Genomic DNA, 20,203 nt, shown 5'->3' with positions numbered 1-20,203 from the left:
TCCAACATGATAATTTGATAAGTTTGATGTGAAAGAACCTGACTGGCCCGAACACAGAGCCCTGACCTCAACCCCATTGAGCACCTTTGGGATGAACTGGAACACAGATTGTGAATCAGGCCTTCTCGTCCAACATCAGTGCCCGACCTCATTAATGTTCTACAGAATGAATGGCCATGAATTCCACAAGAACCACTCCAAAATCTTGTGGACAGCTCTCCAAGAAGAGTGGAAGCTGTTATAGCTGCAAAAGGGGAACCAACTCCATATTGAAGTACTGGATACATATTGTCATTGCAGGTTTGGCCAATTAATCTTGTCCATATAATGTGTATGTATATAATGTATGTATGATATCTGTGTTATCCGTAGTGAGTGTGTATGAGCCCTGTAATGCATTGGCACAATCCTGTCTAGGGTGTATGGTCAAAATTAATTTATTGGTAAAAGAGTATTCCTTTTTTTATTTAAACATGTACAAGAATAAAGAAGATGGGAGGTGTTGTGCTCATAACAATGGTATAAGCTTTAATAATATTAATCACAGATTTTTCATTAAATATGTTTACAAAATAGTTATAACAGGAAATAATATACTTGCTTTAAAAAGCAAGATTACTGTAATTAAGTAAGGTTTATACAAACAGGTTTCCCACATGAATTTACCTCAGAGATCACTGGTTCCCACCCCAAAAAATCTGGTAGGCAAATTTGTAATTATGTATCTCTTACAAAGTGAGTGAGTATGTCAGTATGTGTGCATGGTGTCTTGTGATTGAATTCTTCCCCATCTAGTGTGAATTCCCATCTCACATCCAGTGTTCCTGTCCTAGGCTCCGGATGGATTGCAATTCTAAACAGAATTAAGCCATTATCAAAATTAAATAAATGAATGAAAGTAAAAAAAAAAAAGTTAAAACGTTTAAGTCAAATTGACTTCTCCACTGTACAGTCTTCACAAAGGCTTCATCTGAACTGCAAAGAAGTAAAAAAAAAAAAAAAAAAAAGGATCAAACACCAAGTTCAGCAAAAATAAATGCAGTAATACTATCGTCAAAGTTAAAAGTATAGCAGATTTACCTTGTTTCTAAGGAGGCTGCCAGATTTATGGAAAATTGAAGATTTTTTAGCTGGTGGGTTTTTAGAAGGCTCGAGTTTGGGTTGTTCAGGCAGCGGTGGCTCAGGCACTGGTGGAGGTAGAACACCAACAAACCCATCGAAATCACTCTCCGCAGTCTGATCAAGAGAAACTCCAGCCAACTCGTAGTGCTTTTTCCTTAGCTCGCCCAGTCGCTGGCGCTCAACTGACAGCTGATTCTCCAGCTCTAACACCTTCACCTATGCAAATCCGCATCATTGACACATATAAGGTAAGTGAATCTAATTGTTCTGTTATGTGTTTCAATAATGCACGCTCATGGAATGCAAAATTCCATAAGTAACCTGGGTTGAATTACCTGAGATTCCATTTCCTCCGTCTTCAGCTTGATCAGGGACATGTCTGAAAAATCCATGGGATCTGTGAAGTGCCAATACATAGAGTCAATCTAACATTGCATCTAAAATCATATAGGGTGCATATCAGGATGCGCCACTATTGGTGATACCAGAAATTTCAAGAAATAAAATGCTAAGTAATTGGCATGATTATTTTTATGTTTAATTTGCTACTGTTACACTTTATTTCATCACCCTTACACTTCTTTCTTTTTAAAGCAGAATTTCAAAACATGAAACCTTTTTTCCAACCCTTTATGGCTTTTAAATGGCTTGACACTTGGGTACATCTCTGAAAGCTGGACAGTCAGTAAATACTGCGTTCATAAGTTTTCTTATGCTGCAAAAATCCGTAACTTACCCTTTTCTTCTATTTGCATCTGTCCAGCTTTTGTTGAAGTCACAACGACTGCAGCCATATCATTTACATGTCGTGAGGCTTGCAGAAGCGTATTAAGTTTCTTATTACTTCGATCTGTCTTTACCTGCAGTAATAAAGAAACCGTATTCAAACTAAAAATAACACCATGTTCCAAGTAAAGAAAAGAATCTCTGATGATATGTTAACTGTGTTTTACCTGTACTTCAAAATGTACAATACATTATAAATTGGGAATATTTATTTAATTTTATTAACCTTTAGTTTCTTAGTTTTACCTTAGAGGCAGCTACGAGCTGGGCAGTGCTGGCAGCAATCTCATGGGAGCACACGATCAGTTCCTCATATTTGCCTCGGTCTGTCACGACTTTGTCAGCAGAATCACTAGGTAATAGGAATGAAATTAATTTATTCTGCATGAATATAATTATCTGCATGTGTATCTGACACAAACACGCTCATCGACCCAACACTAGGGAGTGAACACTAAAAATAAGGTCTGGTTAATATATGGCATTGATGGCAGGTAGTGACGAGAGAATAATCAATAGTCTATAAATGTAAAACTAAGAAAGGATAAAATAAGATTTCTCTGCTTAATCGTGTAACATTTAAATACATGCAAAGTGAAAACAAATATGTGTGTAAGTGAGAGAGAGAAAGAAAGAGAGAGAACATGGGCTACGTTATACGTACGGTATGCTACGTTTCTTCCAATAAGGTTTGTCAAGTGCACACAAAACATTTGTTTCTTAAGAACATTTAATTTTTTTGACAGATTTATTTTTACATCCAGCAATTAACAACAATCAGTATAATCACAAAGGCAGGTTTGAGTGCACTTACACCATCTGTGTGGCTCCCCATCCTACAGCTTTGGAGGCAGAGATAAGCCCCTCAGTCCAGCAGGAATTCTTGGCATAGAAGTCTTTCACAGAACCAGCTCCCTGTGAAGAAACGAGTTCAGTAAGAACCTTCTACAAAATTCCTCCTCTTCATCCTCTATCTATTGTATTTGTTAACCTACCCGACCACTTTCCACAATGTCCTTCTGTAAATCTGTGGCTGCTGTGACCAACATGTGTATGGCCTGTAGGAAACATGCATGGTGAGCTGAATTTTTCCAGTTACCATAACCTGTTTTAAATCCTGGGTACCAAGAGTGTTCAAGTCAAAGCAGGACTTTTGATAAGAGATATGAGAGTAAAAACTAACTTTATTTCTCTATATAATCCCCTGCTACACTAATGCACTTATTCTAGCATTTCACTAGTGCTTTGATATCACCAAGGTAGGTATGCTTTAAGTCTAAGTCCCGGGCGAAATTTCACCATTTCGAGTCTGGTTTGACTTGAACACCTTCTATTTGCTTTAAAATCAGGTCTGTCAAATGAGGGCATGTGATAAATCCAGTAACAATGTGGCCCTGTTTAAGTGCATAAGACTTACTTTCATCAGATCAGAGCAGGAACCGAGGATGCTGAGCAGAAAATGTGGAAAATAACGCAAAATTAGATAAAACATTAAAACAGAACAAAACCACGTTGCAGGATTGAACTGATCGAATCCCAAAACTAACCTTTGGTTAACTTCCAATTTTAATCCTGATGTATCTCTTCTTGCTTGGCTTAATATTTCCTGCGAAACATAAGCAGAAATATAAATTATACTATGGTGATGGAAAATGATCATTTAGGCTATCATTTGTCTATTACTTTCTCGTACTGGAACACATCTAACAGAAACATTTGACCCTTACATTCACAGATTATTATCAGTTATTCATACTAATAACTTGTATAAATAAATAACTAACTACTAAACAAAAACTTAACTAATCCTTTACAAAACTTATACTAATCAGTAAAAGCTAAACAAAGGTAATGTAAAGAGAAACAGCATGGTAACAAGCTACAAAAACACTCTGAAACATTTTGCTATAGGAAAATAGACAACTTCGTCAGGCTACAAGCGTGATACCATTTCAAGGATAATTATTTCACGATAAAATCATCCTAATGTTTTTTTTTTGCTTTTGCTTACATAAGCAATAACTAATAACTTGAATAACTTCAGTACCATGATCATTACAGTAAACACATAATGGTGGCCTAGTTAGTTATGCAGTATATTATTTAGTAATCCATGACTGATCTCTTACATCCATCCTCAGAACAGCATCCTCAATAGCAGTGGAGGTTGCAGTCATCTCTTTATCCACCATGTCTGCCAATTCTGCTTTCTGTATATCTGCGTTACTGTGTCGTAAATCCTGCAGAGATCAGTCCCTGGTTAGTCCGATTTAATACTATTAAATAATTCAACTTTCGAGAACATCGAGGACATGACTCAAAATCGAGGCATAAAAAGCAGGACGTTACATCGCACCGATTATTCAGCCATTATGTCAAACTGGTATATTTTATAATAAACAGATGTTGCATCTTATTCTCTAGAAAGCATGGCTGTCTACGTACTTCAGCAAAAACTAAACACTGTTTTGGCCACAGTTCTCCAATAATCCAGACAAACACACACACACTCACAGTGGCTTGGTTGAGGATGCGCTGGACTGTGTAGCGGATGGCACTTGGGTCAGCCCCCTGCAGTGTGGCCTTCAGCTTAAGCTCTTTAAGGAACTGCAGACAGTGAGTGGCACAGTCTCTGCAGTTATCCGTCAGCCCTGCAGAGAGAGTTAGTGATAAAATAGAGTTTTAAATTGAGTCAAAGTAACCAGAAATAAGACCACTGCAGAAATCTCCACAACAACATCATGCAATAGTGAGGACTTCATAAACTTTTTTAATAATAAAATTGTAAATATAAGGCATGAAATTGAGGCTTTGAAACCGAACAATGTAATTGATGCAGATGTTAATCTAGCCATGTCAGATCAGAACCTGGAATACTTTACTCCCCTTAAAGAGAATGAACTAATTTCACTCATCTCTTCTGCAAATTCATTAACCTGTATATTAGATCCTGTACCGACACATTTTCTAAAACAGATAGTACCAGCAATAACAGAACTCCTGTTGAGAATAATTAATTCTTTACTCAGCATTGGATATGTTCCAAAATCTTTTAAATTAGCAGTTATCAAACCAATAATTAAGAAACCTGACCTTGACCCCTGTCAGCTGTCCAGTTACAGACCAATATCAAACCTCCCCTTTATCTCTAAGATTCTGGAAAAGATAGTAGCGGAGCAGCTATGCTTATATCTACATAGAAATGGCATACATGAACTGTATCAGTCAGGATTTAGGCCTCATCATAGCACAGAGACAGCACTCGTTAAAGTAGTAAATGACCTCCTATTGGCCTCTGATCAGGGTTGTGTAACTATGCTTGTATTACTCGACCTCAGTGCAGCTTTTGACACCATTGATCACGCTATTCTTCTTCACAGATTAGAAAATGTAGTAGGAATTAAGGGTACAGCCCTCTCCTGGCTCAGATCCTATCTGACCGATCGTTATCAGTATGTAGACTTAAATGGTAATTATTCTGCATGTTCTCTAGTGGAGTTTGGCGTTCCGCAGGTTTTTTCCACTGCTTTTTTCCCTTTACATGCTTCCTCTGGGCAACATAATCCCTAAGCATGGTATTAGTTTTCATTGTTATGCTGATGACACACAGTTATATGTCTCAGCAAAACCTGATGAGAAATGTGTGCAGGACATAAGAAACTGGATGCTAATTAACTTCCTTCTGCTTAATCCGGATAAGACAGAAGTTCTAGTCATAGGACCGCATACAGCTAGGAGTAAAATTTTAGATCACACCATAACTTTAGATGGTCTTTCTGTTCCATCAAGTGCAACAGTAAAAGACCTTGGTGTGATTATAGATTCCAGACTTTCATTTGAAGCTCATGTAGATAATATTACCAGGATAGCATTCTTTCACCTCAGAAATATATTGGCAAGGTAAGAAATATATTGTTGCTAAACGATGCAGAAAAACTAGTTCATGCTTTTATCACCTCTAGGTTGGACTATTGTAATGCCTTACTGTCTGGTTGTTCAGATAGATGCATAAATAAGCTTCAGCTAGTCCAGAATGCAGCAGCGAGAGTCCTCACTGGAACCAGAACATATGAGCACATCTTATCTTCACTGCATTACTACTAATGCACTACTAATGTCTTATGAACTGCCACGCCTACTTCGATCAAAGGATGCAGGCTGCCTGTCAGTACCGCGTATTATGAAAAATGTGAGAGCTTTTTCTTACAAAGCCCCAAAATTATGGAATAGTCTTCCAAATAGTCTTCGGGACTCAGACACAGTCTCAGTGTTTAAGTCCAGGCTAAAAACCTATTTATTTAATGAAGCATTTTTATAAATAGATTTGCCTTAGGTAAAGGAGCAGATCTGGGGGACTCATGGACGTAGAGTATTATGGTGAACTGGTATGTTGTGAACTGGTATTAGATGCTGTCTTCCTCACTCTCATTGATCACTCAGGTTTGCTGACGGTGAGGTGATTGTTTGCTTTACATCTCAGGAAGCCCTCATGTTTGTGTTGGCTCTTCCTTTTAGTTATGCTGTCATAGTTAGTCCTGCCGGAGTCTCTGCTTGCACTCTACAGTTAATATACATTCACATTATACATTGTGTGACTGTGACCATACCTAACTGCCATCTCTCCTCTTCTTCTCTTTCTCCCCCTCTTTCTCTTTCCTCTCTCCCCCTGTCTCCCCCTTTCACTCTTTTCTTTCTCTGTCGAGCTACACATGTCATTCCTGAGCTGCCAGTGATTCAGACTTCCTCTGCCTGTCTAACCCATCCCGGTGCCCCGCTTCTGGTTGGAGATCTCGTCACATGGATCCCCCGTGTGTCTCTTTGGGATGCGTCTGGGGATGATTCTCTCTACCTAGAAGATGGTTCTGGCCTTGACTGGTGTTGGCAACTGTTCAGGACTGGAACTTCCTACAAGTCTACCTGAGTCTTCAATAACTACCTGGACTCCATATTAACATCAATTAACATCAGCTATTATAGCTGAACTGCCTGCCACCTAACACACTGTATAAATGCAGATCATTTACTGCTTTCTGTTTCACCCAAATGAGGATGGGTTCCCTGTTGAGTCTGGTTCCTCTCAAGGGTTCTTCCTATTACCATCTCAGGGAGTTTTTTCTTGCCACTGTCGTCCTCGGTCCACTGACCATTTTGATTCATACACATTCACATTTCATACAAACTTAAATAATTATTTTGATTGTGTAAAGCTGCTTTGCGGCAATGACAATTGCTAAAAGCACTATACAAATAAAATTGAATTAAATTGAATTGAATTCAAAATTGAAGGAATGCGATACTGCGATACTACATACTCAATCTAATGTAAAATTTCTCTATCTAATATTTGGAGGATTCTGAGCACTTAACCCTGTCTGCCCCAAGGGTGCCGTATAATGGCTGACCCTTTGCTTTGACCCCAGCCAGTGAAAGAAGGGATGGGTAAATACCAGGGTGAGTAAAAGCATTCGTATTATTTCATTAGGCTGGGATTTCAGTCCAAATTTTGTTTGAATATCCAAACACTTCTGTTTTAAGCCCTTCCATTAGTTTTTTTGGTGCCAGGTACACCCTCAGACCACAAAAAACAAATCACTGCTCTTCTTTGGTGCAAATCTCAAATTGGGTATCCGTTTTTGCTCGCTCTACAGTTATAAATGAAGTGATGTAACATGTTCACACCTGCACAGCAGTGACTGGGAAGACAGCAGCCTTGAGATAATACAGTGCGGCTAACACAAGTTCTAATATAACCAGAGTGCAGATCTTTTCCCCATTATTAAGTCATGTCCAATTCCTCCCCATCATTAAAGCTTCCACATTAAGGCTACTACCACTCAGCCAGGAGGGCCGACGACTATCACGTGTTTTCTCCCAACCAGCCAACCACATCTTTTCGAACTGCTTGCTCACGCACTGTTGGGGGCGGCGTAACACACTCGGAGGACAGCGCTATCCGCTCCTTCCACTTGCGAGCTTACAGACGCCCATGATTGGCTGTAGAGCCATGATTAATGTGGGAGTACTAAATACCTCTCATCCCTCCCCTCTGAGAGAGCTCGGCCAATCAGCTCTCTCAAGACCTCCGGCTGCGAGAGATTACAGCATCACCCGGGAATACCTGAGAGCACTTTACCACTGCGCTACTCAGAGGCATGCAGATCATTTTTGACTCACTCTTGTAATCCCAGCCTCCAATTATATCCCATAATTTTTCCTCACCACCTTTCATGTTTTAATCATTCATGATAGTGTGTTCTTACTATCAGCCTGGTCAGTAGGTGCAGAGTGGGACGCAGCAGCTCCGTTAACAATAGTGTCTGCTGCAAGGTGGGAAAACTGAGTCACAGATCTCAACAGCCCACTGGCATCTGCAAGGAACAGATTATGAATAGATGTACTGAATCTTTTACAAAATATTCTGTAAAAAAAAACCTTATGCATGTAACAGTTTAAACCTTACCGTCCAGATTTTTTAGGTACCCAGCATGACTTAGCTGCATCTTGTCAATGGACACCAGAGTGGTCTCTGCTCGATTGATTAAATACTCTGGTATCACAAGGACAAATTTAGGTTAGGAAAGAGTATCAGTTTTTGTATTTACAGTATATTAGTGGTGATTGCTTAAGAAGCATACCAGGAGTGCAAACACAGCGCACGTGCATGGGGTCGTCCACTTTGGCCAGGGCGTCTAATATAATGCCCTCTGCCTCCACCACAGCGCATTGCAATAAGCAAAACTGCTCCTCCTGAAGCTTCTGCTGGAGCTCCGACTCCCGGCTCAACTGATCACACACACACACCAGTCAAATGTACTGATGAAGCATTTACCATTCATCTCAACACCAGACACACAAAAGGCCATGGATGATTTTTTTCCTCACATGTCTGACGTGAATTTCAACTGTATTGAATACAAACTACTCAATTTAAATACCTGACGCCCGACTATGCATGTCTTAGACGACCCAGCTGGAGGAAATTAGCAAAACTCAAATTGTGATTAAAACCTAAAACCTATTTGAAATTACTTCATCTGCAAAATAGTAATAATATGAAATTTGTTTTTTACACAACATTCATGTTCAGTAATCCCTAGATGCTTGACCTTGGCCTGTAGTTGGCTCTGCAGAGCGCTCATCTCTCTCTGGGACCTCTCTCGCTCCTGCTGCATCATGGTCTGGTCCGTTTGAGCAGCCTGGCGAAGATTAGCAAGCTCAGCCTCCTGTTCTTTCAGAGAACGCATCAGTGTTTCCTTTTGAGCCTGTAGCCCCACCAACACACTGCTCATCTCATGCCCTGCCTAAAACCCACAGAACAAACAAAAAAACAGGACATTATGCTTATTAAAACAGGATAATTATCAAATATATCAATTAGGAAAAAGCACTTCATCCCAGTCATTGTACACTGTACAATTGTACATTGTACTTACACAAAGTAGAATTGTTTATCATGTGTTTGGTGTGTGCATGCTTTAGAGTAGGTATATCTTTAGATTATTGTATACAATGAAATCCAGACAAATCCAAACAAAGCTAACATTTAATATAATCTTTACTGAAACCCCTAACACATACATCATCTTTAATTATTAACCTAGAACAAAGCCAAATGAATTACATATAATGGTATATACTGCACCCTGTAGGTCAATGTTTAAACTTCTAACAGTTCTGTGTGTGGGACTAAAGTAAATTAGGAGAAACCCAGCTACCGTCTCCTTGCTGTGAAGAGCACTTTGAGCGCTCGCCGCTTCTGCCCTCCTCTCCTCTAACTCTCGTTTCAACTGAGCGATTTCCAGCTGCTGCTGCTGCTCCCGCTGCAGCTGGCAATACATAAACAAATACACAAATACATCACACACTTCGTCCTGCACAGCCAGGGAGAACGCAAACACTTAGACTGTACCAGGATAACTGTGTTTGTCTCAACATTTAAAATGAGCACATGATTAAATACGGGTGTTGTAATGAGAAAACTGATTATTTCTGATGATTGTGCAGCATGGACCTCATCTTTTATTTGTACTATGGCCAACTCAATTATTCTTCACATCAGTTTATATTTTCAGTACTTGACTCACTTTTTCCTGTAGTTGGCTTTTCAGGGAGTCGATCTCTCTCTGGTATTTATCCCTCTCCTGCTGCAGTGTGATCTGGTGCAGCTGAGCAGCCTGGCGTAGTTTAGCAAGCTCGGCCTCCTGGTCTTTCAGAGAACGCATCAGTGTTTCCCTCTCGGCCTGAAGCCCCACCAACACACTGCTCAGCTGATCTCCTGCCTAGGATGAACATATAATTAAAATCACCAAAAATCTGTGAGGAATAAAGCGCACTTATTATGTGATGTAAGCAAATCCCCACCGCCTCTTTGCTCTGTAGTGCGCTCTGTACTGTCAGTGCTTCTGCTCTTTTTAACTCCAGCTCTCGTTTTAGCTTCTCCAACTCAATTTGCTGCTCCTGTTCTCGACTCACCTGTAAAAAAATTAATAAATTATATGAAATATTCATATATATTCATGGTCTTTTAATATAGATATATCAACTGGTCAATATCTTTCTTTTTCTTCTGTTAAGGAGGATTTAAAATGTCCAGGGGCTAAGTTGTAAAACATGAAAAACTTATTTCTAAAAAAGTTATTTCTACAAAGTAAAAAGATCTCAGATATTCTGGAGTCTAATTAACAAACTATAACAATACTGTAAAATTCAATACCTACAACATATTTCAACACACCACTCACTTTTTCTTGTAGTTGGCTCTGCAGGACGCTCATCTCTCTCTGGGTCTTCTCTCGCTCCTGCTGCAGCGTCGTCTGGTTCAGCTGAGAGCTCTGGCGCAGGTTAGCAAGCTCAGCCTCCTGCTCTTTCAGAGAACGCATCAACGTTTCCTTCTCAGCTTGAAGTCCCACCAACACACTGCTTAGCTGATCTCCTGTCTAGAAGCCGCATGAAGACAAGATAATGAGATTAAGGAGCAAAAAATGAATGTGAAAGGAATGAAAAAGCGTATCAGTGGCACAATGGGACCGACCTTTTCTTTGCTCTGAAGTGCACTCTGGACATTTATTATTTCAGCTTTTCCAGTCTGGAGTTCTTGTCTCAACTGAATGATTTCTGCCTTTTGTGCTTCAAGCTAGATATCATAGTACAGCTGCTTAATACAGTATAGTGGTGAGGCACATTAATGACCAATGTATAGTCTACGAATAAATTAATTATGGTTTTATGAGCATTATCATAAGTCATATACATTATTATTGAATAATGAGTTTCAACACTGATACTAATAGATACTATAAATTAAACAATATAACCTAGGCAATGCAAGAACAGATCAAAAAACTAGCAAACTACTGTAACTAGCAAACATATATATAATGTGTGTTGGTAATATGTTATGGATAAGATTTTAAATGTCAATTTTTAAGTGCCGCTTTTAATACAGCGCCTGCAGAAACATGCTATTACATGGAAAACTTTAAGCAAGTTCAACCTTGGTACTGTTCTCCTGTTTAAGCTGCTCAAATTCTTCTGCAATCTGCTGCTTGACCACGACCAGCTCCTCCTGAGCTTGCTGAGTGCTGGCCAGCTGCTTCACCATGTCTGCATTCTGACACAAACCAAAGTGTTACACCCAGCCTAAGCACAGATTTTCAACTCTGGCTGCAATTCAGTCTCTATAAAATGGACACTGATATAACAATGAGCACCTTTCTCATGAGATCAGCGTGCCTGGTGACCAGCTCGGCGTGTTTTTCTTTAAGTCGAGTGAAATGCATCTGGGCAGTTTGAACTCGGCCTACGGATGCAGATAAATGTACTGTTTCATTGCTGTGTTGAATAACAGAGATTGTTTTGCAGATTAATGTGGTAAAGTGTTAAACTTCTAAATACACGGTCACACTTATAACAAAGTACAACATGCATTATTTCAACCTGCATTTTTCTTATACAGAACTTGAGTCACCCCTTATTTCTTCATATTCAGAATGCACTTTCTTGCATTTTTTATTTTTGGAATGTAGTCTTGAGCAATAGTTCTCCAGGCTTTTAGAATGACTCTTGTTACTCTAATTTTTGGCAAGTTTTTGAATTTGATTTTCAGTCTGATCCCCATATCTGACCAGTGTCATGTTTTTAGTTTGTTAAGCCACAAGCGACCTAGAAATCATTCACACATTAAGAAAACACTCTAACTTAAAGCATGAACCAGTAAGAAACAGGTGCGGATGAAGAAAGATGATCAGGCCGGTGATTAGTATACTGGTGATGCTGAATGCTAAAAGATTGAAACAGATGAGAGGGGAAATGCGGTTCCTTGCTGATGAGGTTGTTACATAAACAACCATTTTTTTATTGTATCTTTAGGCACTTTGCAGGTTACAGTAAAACATTAGTTCATATTTCTTTCATTTAATTTACATCATTTACTCACTCTAGTCTATACCGATTTATCCTGTATACAGGGTCGCGGGGGGCCTAGAGACTATCCCAGGAGACTTGAGGCATGAGGTGATGTACAATTCATTGCAGGGCAGACACATATACGCACTCATTCGCACACTACGGGCAATTTGGGAATGCGAATTAGCCTAATTTCAATGTCTTTGAACTGTGGGAGGAAACTGGAATACCTAGAGGAAACCCACCAAGCACAGGGACAACATGCAAACTCCATGCACACAGAGGCGGGAATCGAACCAGGACCCTGGAGGTGCAAGGCGAAATGCTATCCACTACATCACCATGCCACCGTCTACATAATTTAATTTAAAATTTTTTTTAAATGAAGAAATACGAATCAACTTCTGAAAAAAAATACTTGTGAGCATAAATTTTGTGTAAAATTTAAAACCAAGGTAGAACAAAGGCCTTTGATTGGTATGCACAAAACTATTCTCCATAGAGGGACGTCTGTATAGAAAGGACGACTCACCGTCATCTATGGAGGCCTGCATACTCGCCGCGATCGCTGTCTGTGCCCTTAATGCTTCCACCTCCATGCGCAGCTGCTCGTTCTCCACCATGGCCATCTGCTTGTGAGTGCGTTGGTCTTCCAGCTCCGCCTCCAACTTATTCACTTGGTCTTTCAGGTGAACGACAGCACGCTGAGCCTGCATGCAGAAATGAATAAAATTAATTCTTTAGAGATTCACTCACTAGCAAACTCCTAGACACTTTCCCCAGTGTGTAAATTACTGTAAGTGTTTATTATTTACTTCTGCTAGTTTTACCTCTGCTTTAAACAGCTCAACTTCAGGACTCATTGCTTCATCTTTCTCTCTAAGGATGTATAAAGAATCATAGTAGACTCCAAAAATGAAAAGGAGGTAAATCATTTGCTGTATGTAAATTTTTGCATGAAATAAAAGTATGTTACCTTTGAAAAGGTCTATCATTTAGTGGGTTGTACTGGTTTAAAGAATGGAACTGTTGAGAGAGATTTGAAATATGGAGTTATGCACAGTCATGGAAGATTACATTCAAAAACTCAGCCACAACAAATGAGCATACCATTGAGTATCCTTCTGCAACGTCCACCTGAGTCTCTGCATCATCGTCCTCTAGAAACTGATTATGAACCACCACTGGCTTGACATAATCAGCCATTGAAGCTGCACGCAGGAAGTTTGGGGGAGACTGTACATATAAAATATATGTGCGTTAGCTATTACAGTATCTATGTTCGGACAACCAGGTCACAGTCTAATATTTATATCTCAGTGCTACTAAATTTTTAAATTTGATTGTTCAGAAGGTGCTGATTAATTTTCTCTAAGAGCAGCTTTGATAGAAGTCACAGCTCTAATTTAAATCACAGGTTTATATTAAAAAGCTCATTCTGATTGAAAATCATTTCTACAGTATAGTACAGTATTCACATTTTTTATAATAAACATTATAAAATGTGTAGTCAATTAACATTCAGTAAGAAGATTATTTATTTATTTTATGCTAATATTTATAGAAGGTTTTAGTGTGTCAACATTTTGTAAGTTTTCCATCTCGACAGAGTCTTTAAGACGAAGACCTTTTAACTTTCTAGTTTGCTGGTAACATTAGAAGTGGTGTTTTTCTTTCCTATTAATTTTATAAGAAAGTCAGGTTATAACTGTGAGTACGTATACAGTATACTGTAACTGTTATAATGCAAATGATATCAAGTACATCCTTTCTGTTAAACAAGATCAAGTGCCACTATAAACTGATTACAAAGTACATTTGCACATTACTATAGTATGGTATTAGAGGAATAAATCACTTCAGGACAAGCTTTCATAAAAAAATTATGAAATTTGTAACAGTTACAACTTTTCTTTCAAACATTTAGAAAGTTGCTAACATATGCTTCTAAGGCACAATGATTAATTCTGATTAGCTTAGAAATATTTAGTTATGAGTAATACAATTTCAAATAAATAAGCAAAGAATGATCTGAGAGAGAAATAAGGAGATTTTTTCATCTGTATTTTTTACTTAATTTAAGCGACTATAAATTTTAGATGTGGACTCAACAACAGTTATTGTACTTGTAGCTCACGCATAATTTTCTGACATAGATATGTTTATAAGCTTACATCAGGAAAATCAGGAATCTGTATAATGGCTTTAAAGAACTCCATGCTCCTGGCTTTCTTAAAAAACTGAGAAAGGCTGGGGGGCGACAAAAAGAAGAAAACGCCACATTAATGATAACAAACTTCATACAAACTTCAAAATCATTAATCATTGAGAGCAAAAACAGTGCTTACCTGGTAAACTGGTTACGAAATCGCTCACGATGGCCCAACAGAGCATCCATGGGTATTCCTTTAATACCCAAAACTTATATTTAGTACAGATAAAAACCACATAATATGTTCTAACACCATTAGAAAAGTCAAGTCCGGTGAACGAGTGTATAATTTTGAACCCGTGAAAATGTGTTAAAGAGAAAAGCAATGCATGGCATAATGTTCATATTTGCCCCTTCATCCCTTCACTCACTTTGTAGTGTTACAACACAGAGGCAACTTCTAATTGCTGTAAAGATAGATGAGTTATGAAAACAAAAATCTACTCACTGCTGTGTAACTTGAACAGGAGCTTGACGAGGAAGTGATAGAGAGGGCTGCAGTCTTGGATGAGCGGGACCAGAGGAGCCAGGCGGCACTGACCCACTGTAGTCGTCGAGCTTGTATTGTTCGATTCAAGTTGTCTGAAAACTGCAACGGAATATTGAAAAAGGACATGGGAAGTATTTTAGGCACATTATACTGTATAAATCCTTGCTATTAGCCTTAATATCGCAATTTTAATAATAGATAATAATAGATAATTTTAATAATTTTTTTATATTTTCATATTTTCATCTAGGGATCACTGCACAAATCAATTTAATAAGACACTTTATCATATTTATATTTTCATCTATGGACCACTGCACAAATGACTTTAAATAAGACACTTACAAGGGTCACTTTTTATGCATATTTGCACACCAGAGCCATTTAAAACTTCTAAATTTCTGTTTTGACAAATTTCTATTTTCTTTTCTATATTTCTACATCTGTTATATTGATATTTTGTTCTCATTTCACTAGCTAATCTTATTTTCTAACGTATTTCTTTTATAACAGTATATTTTTTGTACAGTATATTTTACTATTTAATTTTTATTCTTAACGTATTTCTTTTATTCATATTTATTTTCTTATGTATAAGATTTTATTTTTTAAGTTCACTGGCAGTCGTGTAAGCATTTCACTGCATATCGTACTGTGTATGACTGTGTATGTGACAAATAAAATTTGAATTTGAAATGTTCACAGAGAGGTCAGATTAGATTCATTTACCTGTTTCTTCTAACACAAGCGCAGCATCCATATAGTCTAGCACCTCACCAGTGGTTTCAAACCTGAACGCAAAACAAATTCACATTCCTTCAAAGACCCTTTATTAGGAAATTTATTTTAATTTAAAGAACACCTAAACTACATACAAATACTCACACTTCGTTTATATCAACCGCAATAGCCCTCTCAATGACCTCGTCAGGGGCTTCAAGATTTGGCGGAATTGTTTTGTGCTGTTAAGACAATGTGAATAATATTTTTTTCCAATAAGAACAATTAAGTAATTTCTGTTTTAATAGAGAGGGATGTTTGTTCTCACCTTGCAATGAAAATCAATTTTGATGCACAGGAACTTTGCATACAAAGCCACAATGTGACCATATCGATCATGGAGGCTCCCCTAGAAATCAAACACCAATAAATAAAATTTATGTAAATATTTTTGATTAACAATGTCTTACAAAATCTAAATCAATGTAAAGGTAGTAGGTGTTAGTTTTTTAATCCCCTACCCATAAATTTCCCATTTGCCGAATGTTTGGGACATTTCCTTTGCTGTCTCCCAGGGTCTGAAATTTGTACCAAAAGAAATGTGGTTATGACAAGGCCATGAGCATACATTCAACCATAGCAGACTGCAATGTTCAAACGTTTTATAACCTTAAACTGTTAGATGACTGGCAGTAAAATGATACTATTACAAATGTAATGTGTGACATTTGTTGTAAAAGCCAGTAGCACACTAGGGAAAGATTCAACTGTAGTAGGTGTGAAAAACACAGTACAGTGGGACCTCAGATTGCGAGTAATGTGGTTTGCGAGCGTTATGTAGGACAAGCAAAGATTTTTAATGATTTTGACTTGGAAAACGAACAAGTCTTGGTTTCTGAGTACCGAGTATCATGTATCACGCATGCGCTTCTTTCTTTGACACTGAATGTCACGTGATCACAACTGAGACAATATTTTTTCTCTCTTTTGCGCTGTGAAATTGTGGGTAATCGCCTCCCCTGCTGGGTCTTAGTGCGCGTCTCTCAACATTCGTGCACGCGTGTACTGTTTGCTGTAACACTGCGACCATGTGTGTGTGTGCGCGTAAAACATTTTATTTTGCGTCTGTATTCGTGTGTGTATAGCGCATGTGTATAGCAAAAGCAAGTCTCATTAGAGAGGTTAAAATTCCATTTTCTCTGGCTGCTCAACGCTCAGCCTGCTCTTTGTGTCGTTTTGCGGGTCTGCCACGGGGCCCAATCGAGCAAAGCCCAAAAGAGCAACATGGACCCCTGTTCTTCTTATGGACCCACCCCTGCGAGAAAAACTGATGGGGTTGGGTGCGCTGTTATTTGGGTAGCAGTGAAGGCCAAGGGCCTCAACGGACCAGACCCAGGTGGCAAAAGCTGGCTCTGGGGATGTGGAATGTCACTTGTGGTGGACATCTGTGGTTAGGGAAGTTTGGGGTTCCCTGCTGGAACTGCTACCCCCGCGACCTGACTTTGGATAAGCAATTGAAGATGAATGGATGGATTAGAAAGTCATACCTGTGTACTGTCACACACCCACCTCTGGCATGTTTAATGGTGTCAAGTGTTGGAAAAATTAGAAGCACTCACATTAGGATGGCCGTCACGTAGGAGTTTATGAACCATATGGCAGAACTTCCAGCTGAGGATGGCATTGCTGGCCAGAGGCAAACTTACAGCATGGGACCAGAAAACAACGGCTCCATTTTCCCAATGTGTTCCTAATAGGATATCTGTGGTAATGTTAAGGAATGGCCATGCTGACATGCTGTTCTAATATCATCTCTTTATAAAGTTTTCTCTAGGGTTCAACCACATACTCTACACTTTATCCCCAATCCAAACATTCAGGTAGATAGATTTTATTGATCCCGAAAGAAATTTAAACACCAAGCCCCGAACACCAATCTTCTTACCATCTCGTGTACCATAAACACTGACCCAACCATACTGTTAGGTTACTTAACACTAAACAACATCACTGATTGCCTAAACACAGACATCTTAGCCATCTCAGGTCCTCTTACACTGGTTTGCACACCATACCTTGCGCCTAAGATTCAACTGCATGTCCAAGTTCTAATATTTAAGCACATCTAAAAAAAATCAGGGCATGTCCTCTAACAGTTGCTTCTACCCCATCTCTTATACCCCGAGGTAGCTCAGTGGTTAAAACGTTGGACAGGTCAGCTGTGTAAATTTAATAAATGCAAATTACTTAAGATAAGAGACTTTCCTTTTTGGGTGGTAGGTGTTCAGCACAGTAACTGAAAACTGAAATACTACCCCTTAAAAATAACATTATGAATTTGTTACAGTTTCTTACACACATATTCACCCTGAGACCACTACCCACACAGCAAAGTATAGTGTCAGTAGCACTTTGTTGCAGTCATGCTTTTGATTAGCGGAGACTGAGAAACTTGCGATGAACTTTCTCAAGAAGGAAGGCATAAAACCCATATGACATTTACAAAAGACTTTTAGCCGCAATAAAACATGCAAATGTTTTAAAAGAAGGCTGTACGTCTGTGAACGACGATCCTGCTGAGATGCCTCAGAGCCCACTGCAGTCCTTTCCATGAACATTCAGCGATGAAAATGTCTGTGGAAACTGTACACACATTTTTTCACCAGCACCACTTGCAATTTACAGGAACATGGGTGGAAGTTACTGATGCATCCCCTATACAGTCCTAACCTCTCGGATTGCCATGTTTGGGTCATTGCAGAAGTTCCTGGGAGGCCATTATTTTTTAAGGAACAAATAACCAGTACTGCCCTTATTTTCAGTATAAATTTTGTTCTAAATGTTTTTGTTACTTTTGCATTATTGAGTCACATTACATTGAGTCAATAAGTCTTTACCAAACATTACAAATAAAAAAAAAAATCAAATAGTTTTATATAGTTGTATATCAATAAAGTAAGAAACGTTTGATCTGTAACAGATCAATTTTGTGACAAAAATGTAATAAAGACTGCTGGGTTTTGCAGTTGTGTACAGTCTAAAAACAGTCTAAAAACAGGCACAATAATACTTATCAGACAGTTTTCTTTTAAAACTGCACAGTTTTCATTTTTACAAGTATTTTACTTCCCCAACTTACACCACAAGAAAATAAAAAAAGGAAAACACTTAAAAAGATACTGCGGCCATATCTCTCCTTTATTGGAGCTTCAGTGGGGGTTATGCACTTTGAAATGCTCTGCAGCTGTAAAAAAGAAAATATCATTAACTTGATTTTAGGTTAAAAACTCTACAGTAGCTGGTAAACTGCAATACGATGGCATATACTGTATGTACCTGAAGTTTGACAAATTGTTCCTTTTCTGCTGCCAAAGCTTTCTCGGATTTGTCCTTTTTTTCATTTTTCTCTTTTGACATTTTTCAGTCCTGTTAGAATTACAATGAAATCGACTGGTCAGACAGTAAAGCCAATACAAATTATGATTCTGGTGCTGTCGTAAATGACCCAGTGTTGGATATGTACTGTACTACACAAGGGAGACAAAGTACTGTTTCATACCCTGCATCAACTAGCTTTAATCATTTGCAAGCATAATTAAATGTGTCTACTGTAACATATTACTTATATTAAAATATTAAAGTTATTTAATTGTGCAGTGGTGGCATAGAGGACTAAGGCGATAAGTAACTGATCAGAAGATTGGTGGCTTAATCCCCAGCTCAGCCAGGTTGCCACTGTTGGGTCCTTGAGCAAGGCCCCTAACCCTATCTGCTCCAGAGGTGCTGTATCATGGCTGAGCCTGCTCTCTGACCCCAGTTATGCTGGGATATGCGAAGAAGGAATCTCATTGTGCTGTAATGTATATGTGACAAATAAAGTCTTAACTAACTTCATTAATTTTTAAGCAAAATAAATATGTCCTGTTTATTTTTCCCTAATATTACTTTAAAAAATAATCAAAAGTTTTGAAAATATTTAAGTCATACATTTTTAGGCATTAAGGCATTATTACATCTAAGATTATTATAACAATTATGTATATTATATCTCAGGAACTCAAAGCTCAACATTTCACACTTAATATAAGTTTTTTTTTTTTTTAAGAAATACCTTTTTGTTGTTGTTCCCAAATCCCGGAGAGTGGTCTGTCAAATATCCGAAAAGCTTGCTTTAACTAATGACAGGTGGCATCCACAGTACACAGGCATAAAGTCTACAAGTGAGAACCCCTGAACTGTTCCTCCAGTTTAAAAATATCAAAACTCACACTGGAGAGTTCACTTTTAAAAACAGGTCTAATGACAACGAAACTGGAATGACGAAACAAGGAACACCATTGAAGCCATCTTGCAAGACAGGTTTAACAGTTTATACATGGGTACTTCACACGTTTGACACCTTATAAATAGGTAGCTGGTCCACAGGACAGAGCAAGATGTAAGGTTCACTTTTTTAAGAAGTATAAAAA

General features: G+C 38.4%; 1 protein-coding gene across 2 annotated transcripts; it reads right to left on the bottom strand.

Annotated features, from left to right (window-relative positions):
- Window positions 1-453: 453 nt before the first annotated feature.
- LOC128505631 (huntingtin-interacting protein 1-related protein) lies at window positions 454-19,979 on the bottom strand. Of its 2 annotated transcripts, none has more exons than XM_053476157.1 (37): window positions 19,846-19,979; window positions 19,071-19,160; window positions 18,915-18,978; window positions 17,354-17,496; window positions 16,256-16,312; window positions 16,063-16,143; window positions 15,900-15,976; window positions 15,744-15,805; window positions 14,973-15,113; window positions 14,661-14,718; window positions 14,487-14,562; window positions 13,423-13,548; window positions 13,289-13,338; window positions 13,143-13,191; window positions 12,845-13,022; window positions 11,619-11,707; window positions 11,402-11,518; window positions 10,940-11,041; window positions 10,650-10,844; window positions 10,270-10,380; window positions 9,993-10,187; window positions 9,624-9,734; window positions 9,015-9,209; window positions 8,544-8,691; window positions 8,369-8,455; window positions 8,169-8,276; window positions 4,423-4,559; window positions 4,038-4,148; window positions 3,456-3,514; window positions 3,326-3,356; window positions 2,904-2,966; window positions 2,723-2,823; window positions 2,155-2,260; window positions 1,859-1,982; window positions 1,458-1,519; window positions 1,081-1,338; window positions 454-975 (listed from the first exon to the last, which is right to left on the bottom strand). In XM_053476157.1, exons 2-37 carry the CDS (start codon window positions 19,149-19,151, stop codon window positions 967-969), a joined length of 3,762 nt encoding a protein of 1,253 aa, XP_053332132.1. In that variant the 5' UTR covers window positions 19,152-19,160; window positions 19,846-19,979; the 3' UTR covers window positions 454-966. The 2 variants fall into 2 exon arrangements, with proteins under 2 accessions (XP_053332132.1, XP_053332133.1); XM_053476158.1 differs by having other exon boundaries at window positions 9,624-9,728.
- Window positions 19,980-20,203: the final 224 nt, after the last annotated feature.

The sequence above is a fragment of the Clarias gariepinus genome, chromosome 17 (assembly GCF_024256425.1).
Source record: "Clarias gariepinus isolate MV-2021 ecotype Netherlands chromosome 17, CGAR_prim_01v2, whole genome shotgun sequence".
NCBI classification, from domain to species: domain Eukaryota; kingdom Metazoa; phylum Chordata; class Actinopteri; order Siluriformes; family Clariidae; genus Clarias; species Clarias gariepinus.
This window is presented reverse-complemented; position numbering and strand designations above follow the sequence as displayed.

What these genes read in the sequence shown, in the direction of transcription:
- LOC128505631 (XM_053476157.1), bottom strand. Translation starts at nt 19,151, where the DNA reads ATGTCAAAAGAGAAAAATGAAAAAAAGGACAAATCCGAGAAAGCTTTG. An exon ending in AACAATTTGTCAAACTTCAG is followed by an intron (nt 18,979 to 19,070) that starts GTACATACAGTA and finishes TCTTTTTTACAG; the next exon opens with CTGCAGAGCATTTCAAAGTG. An exon ending in AGAGCCAACTACAAGAAAAA is followed by an intron (nt 10,381 to 10,649) that starts GTGAGTGGTGTG and finishes ATTTTTTTACAG; the next exon opens with GTGAGTCGAGAACAGGAGCA.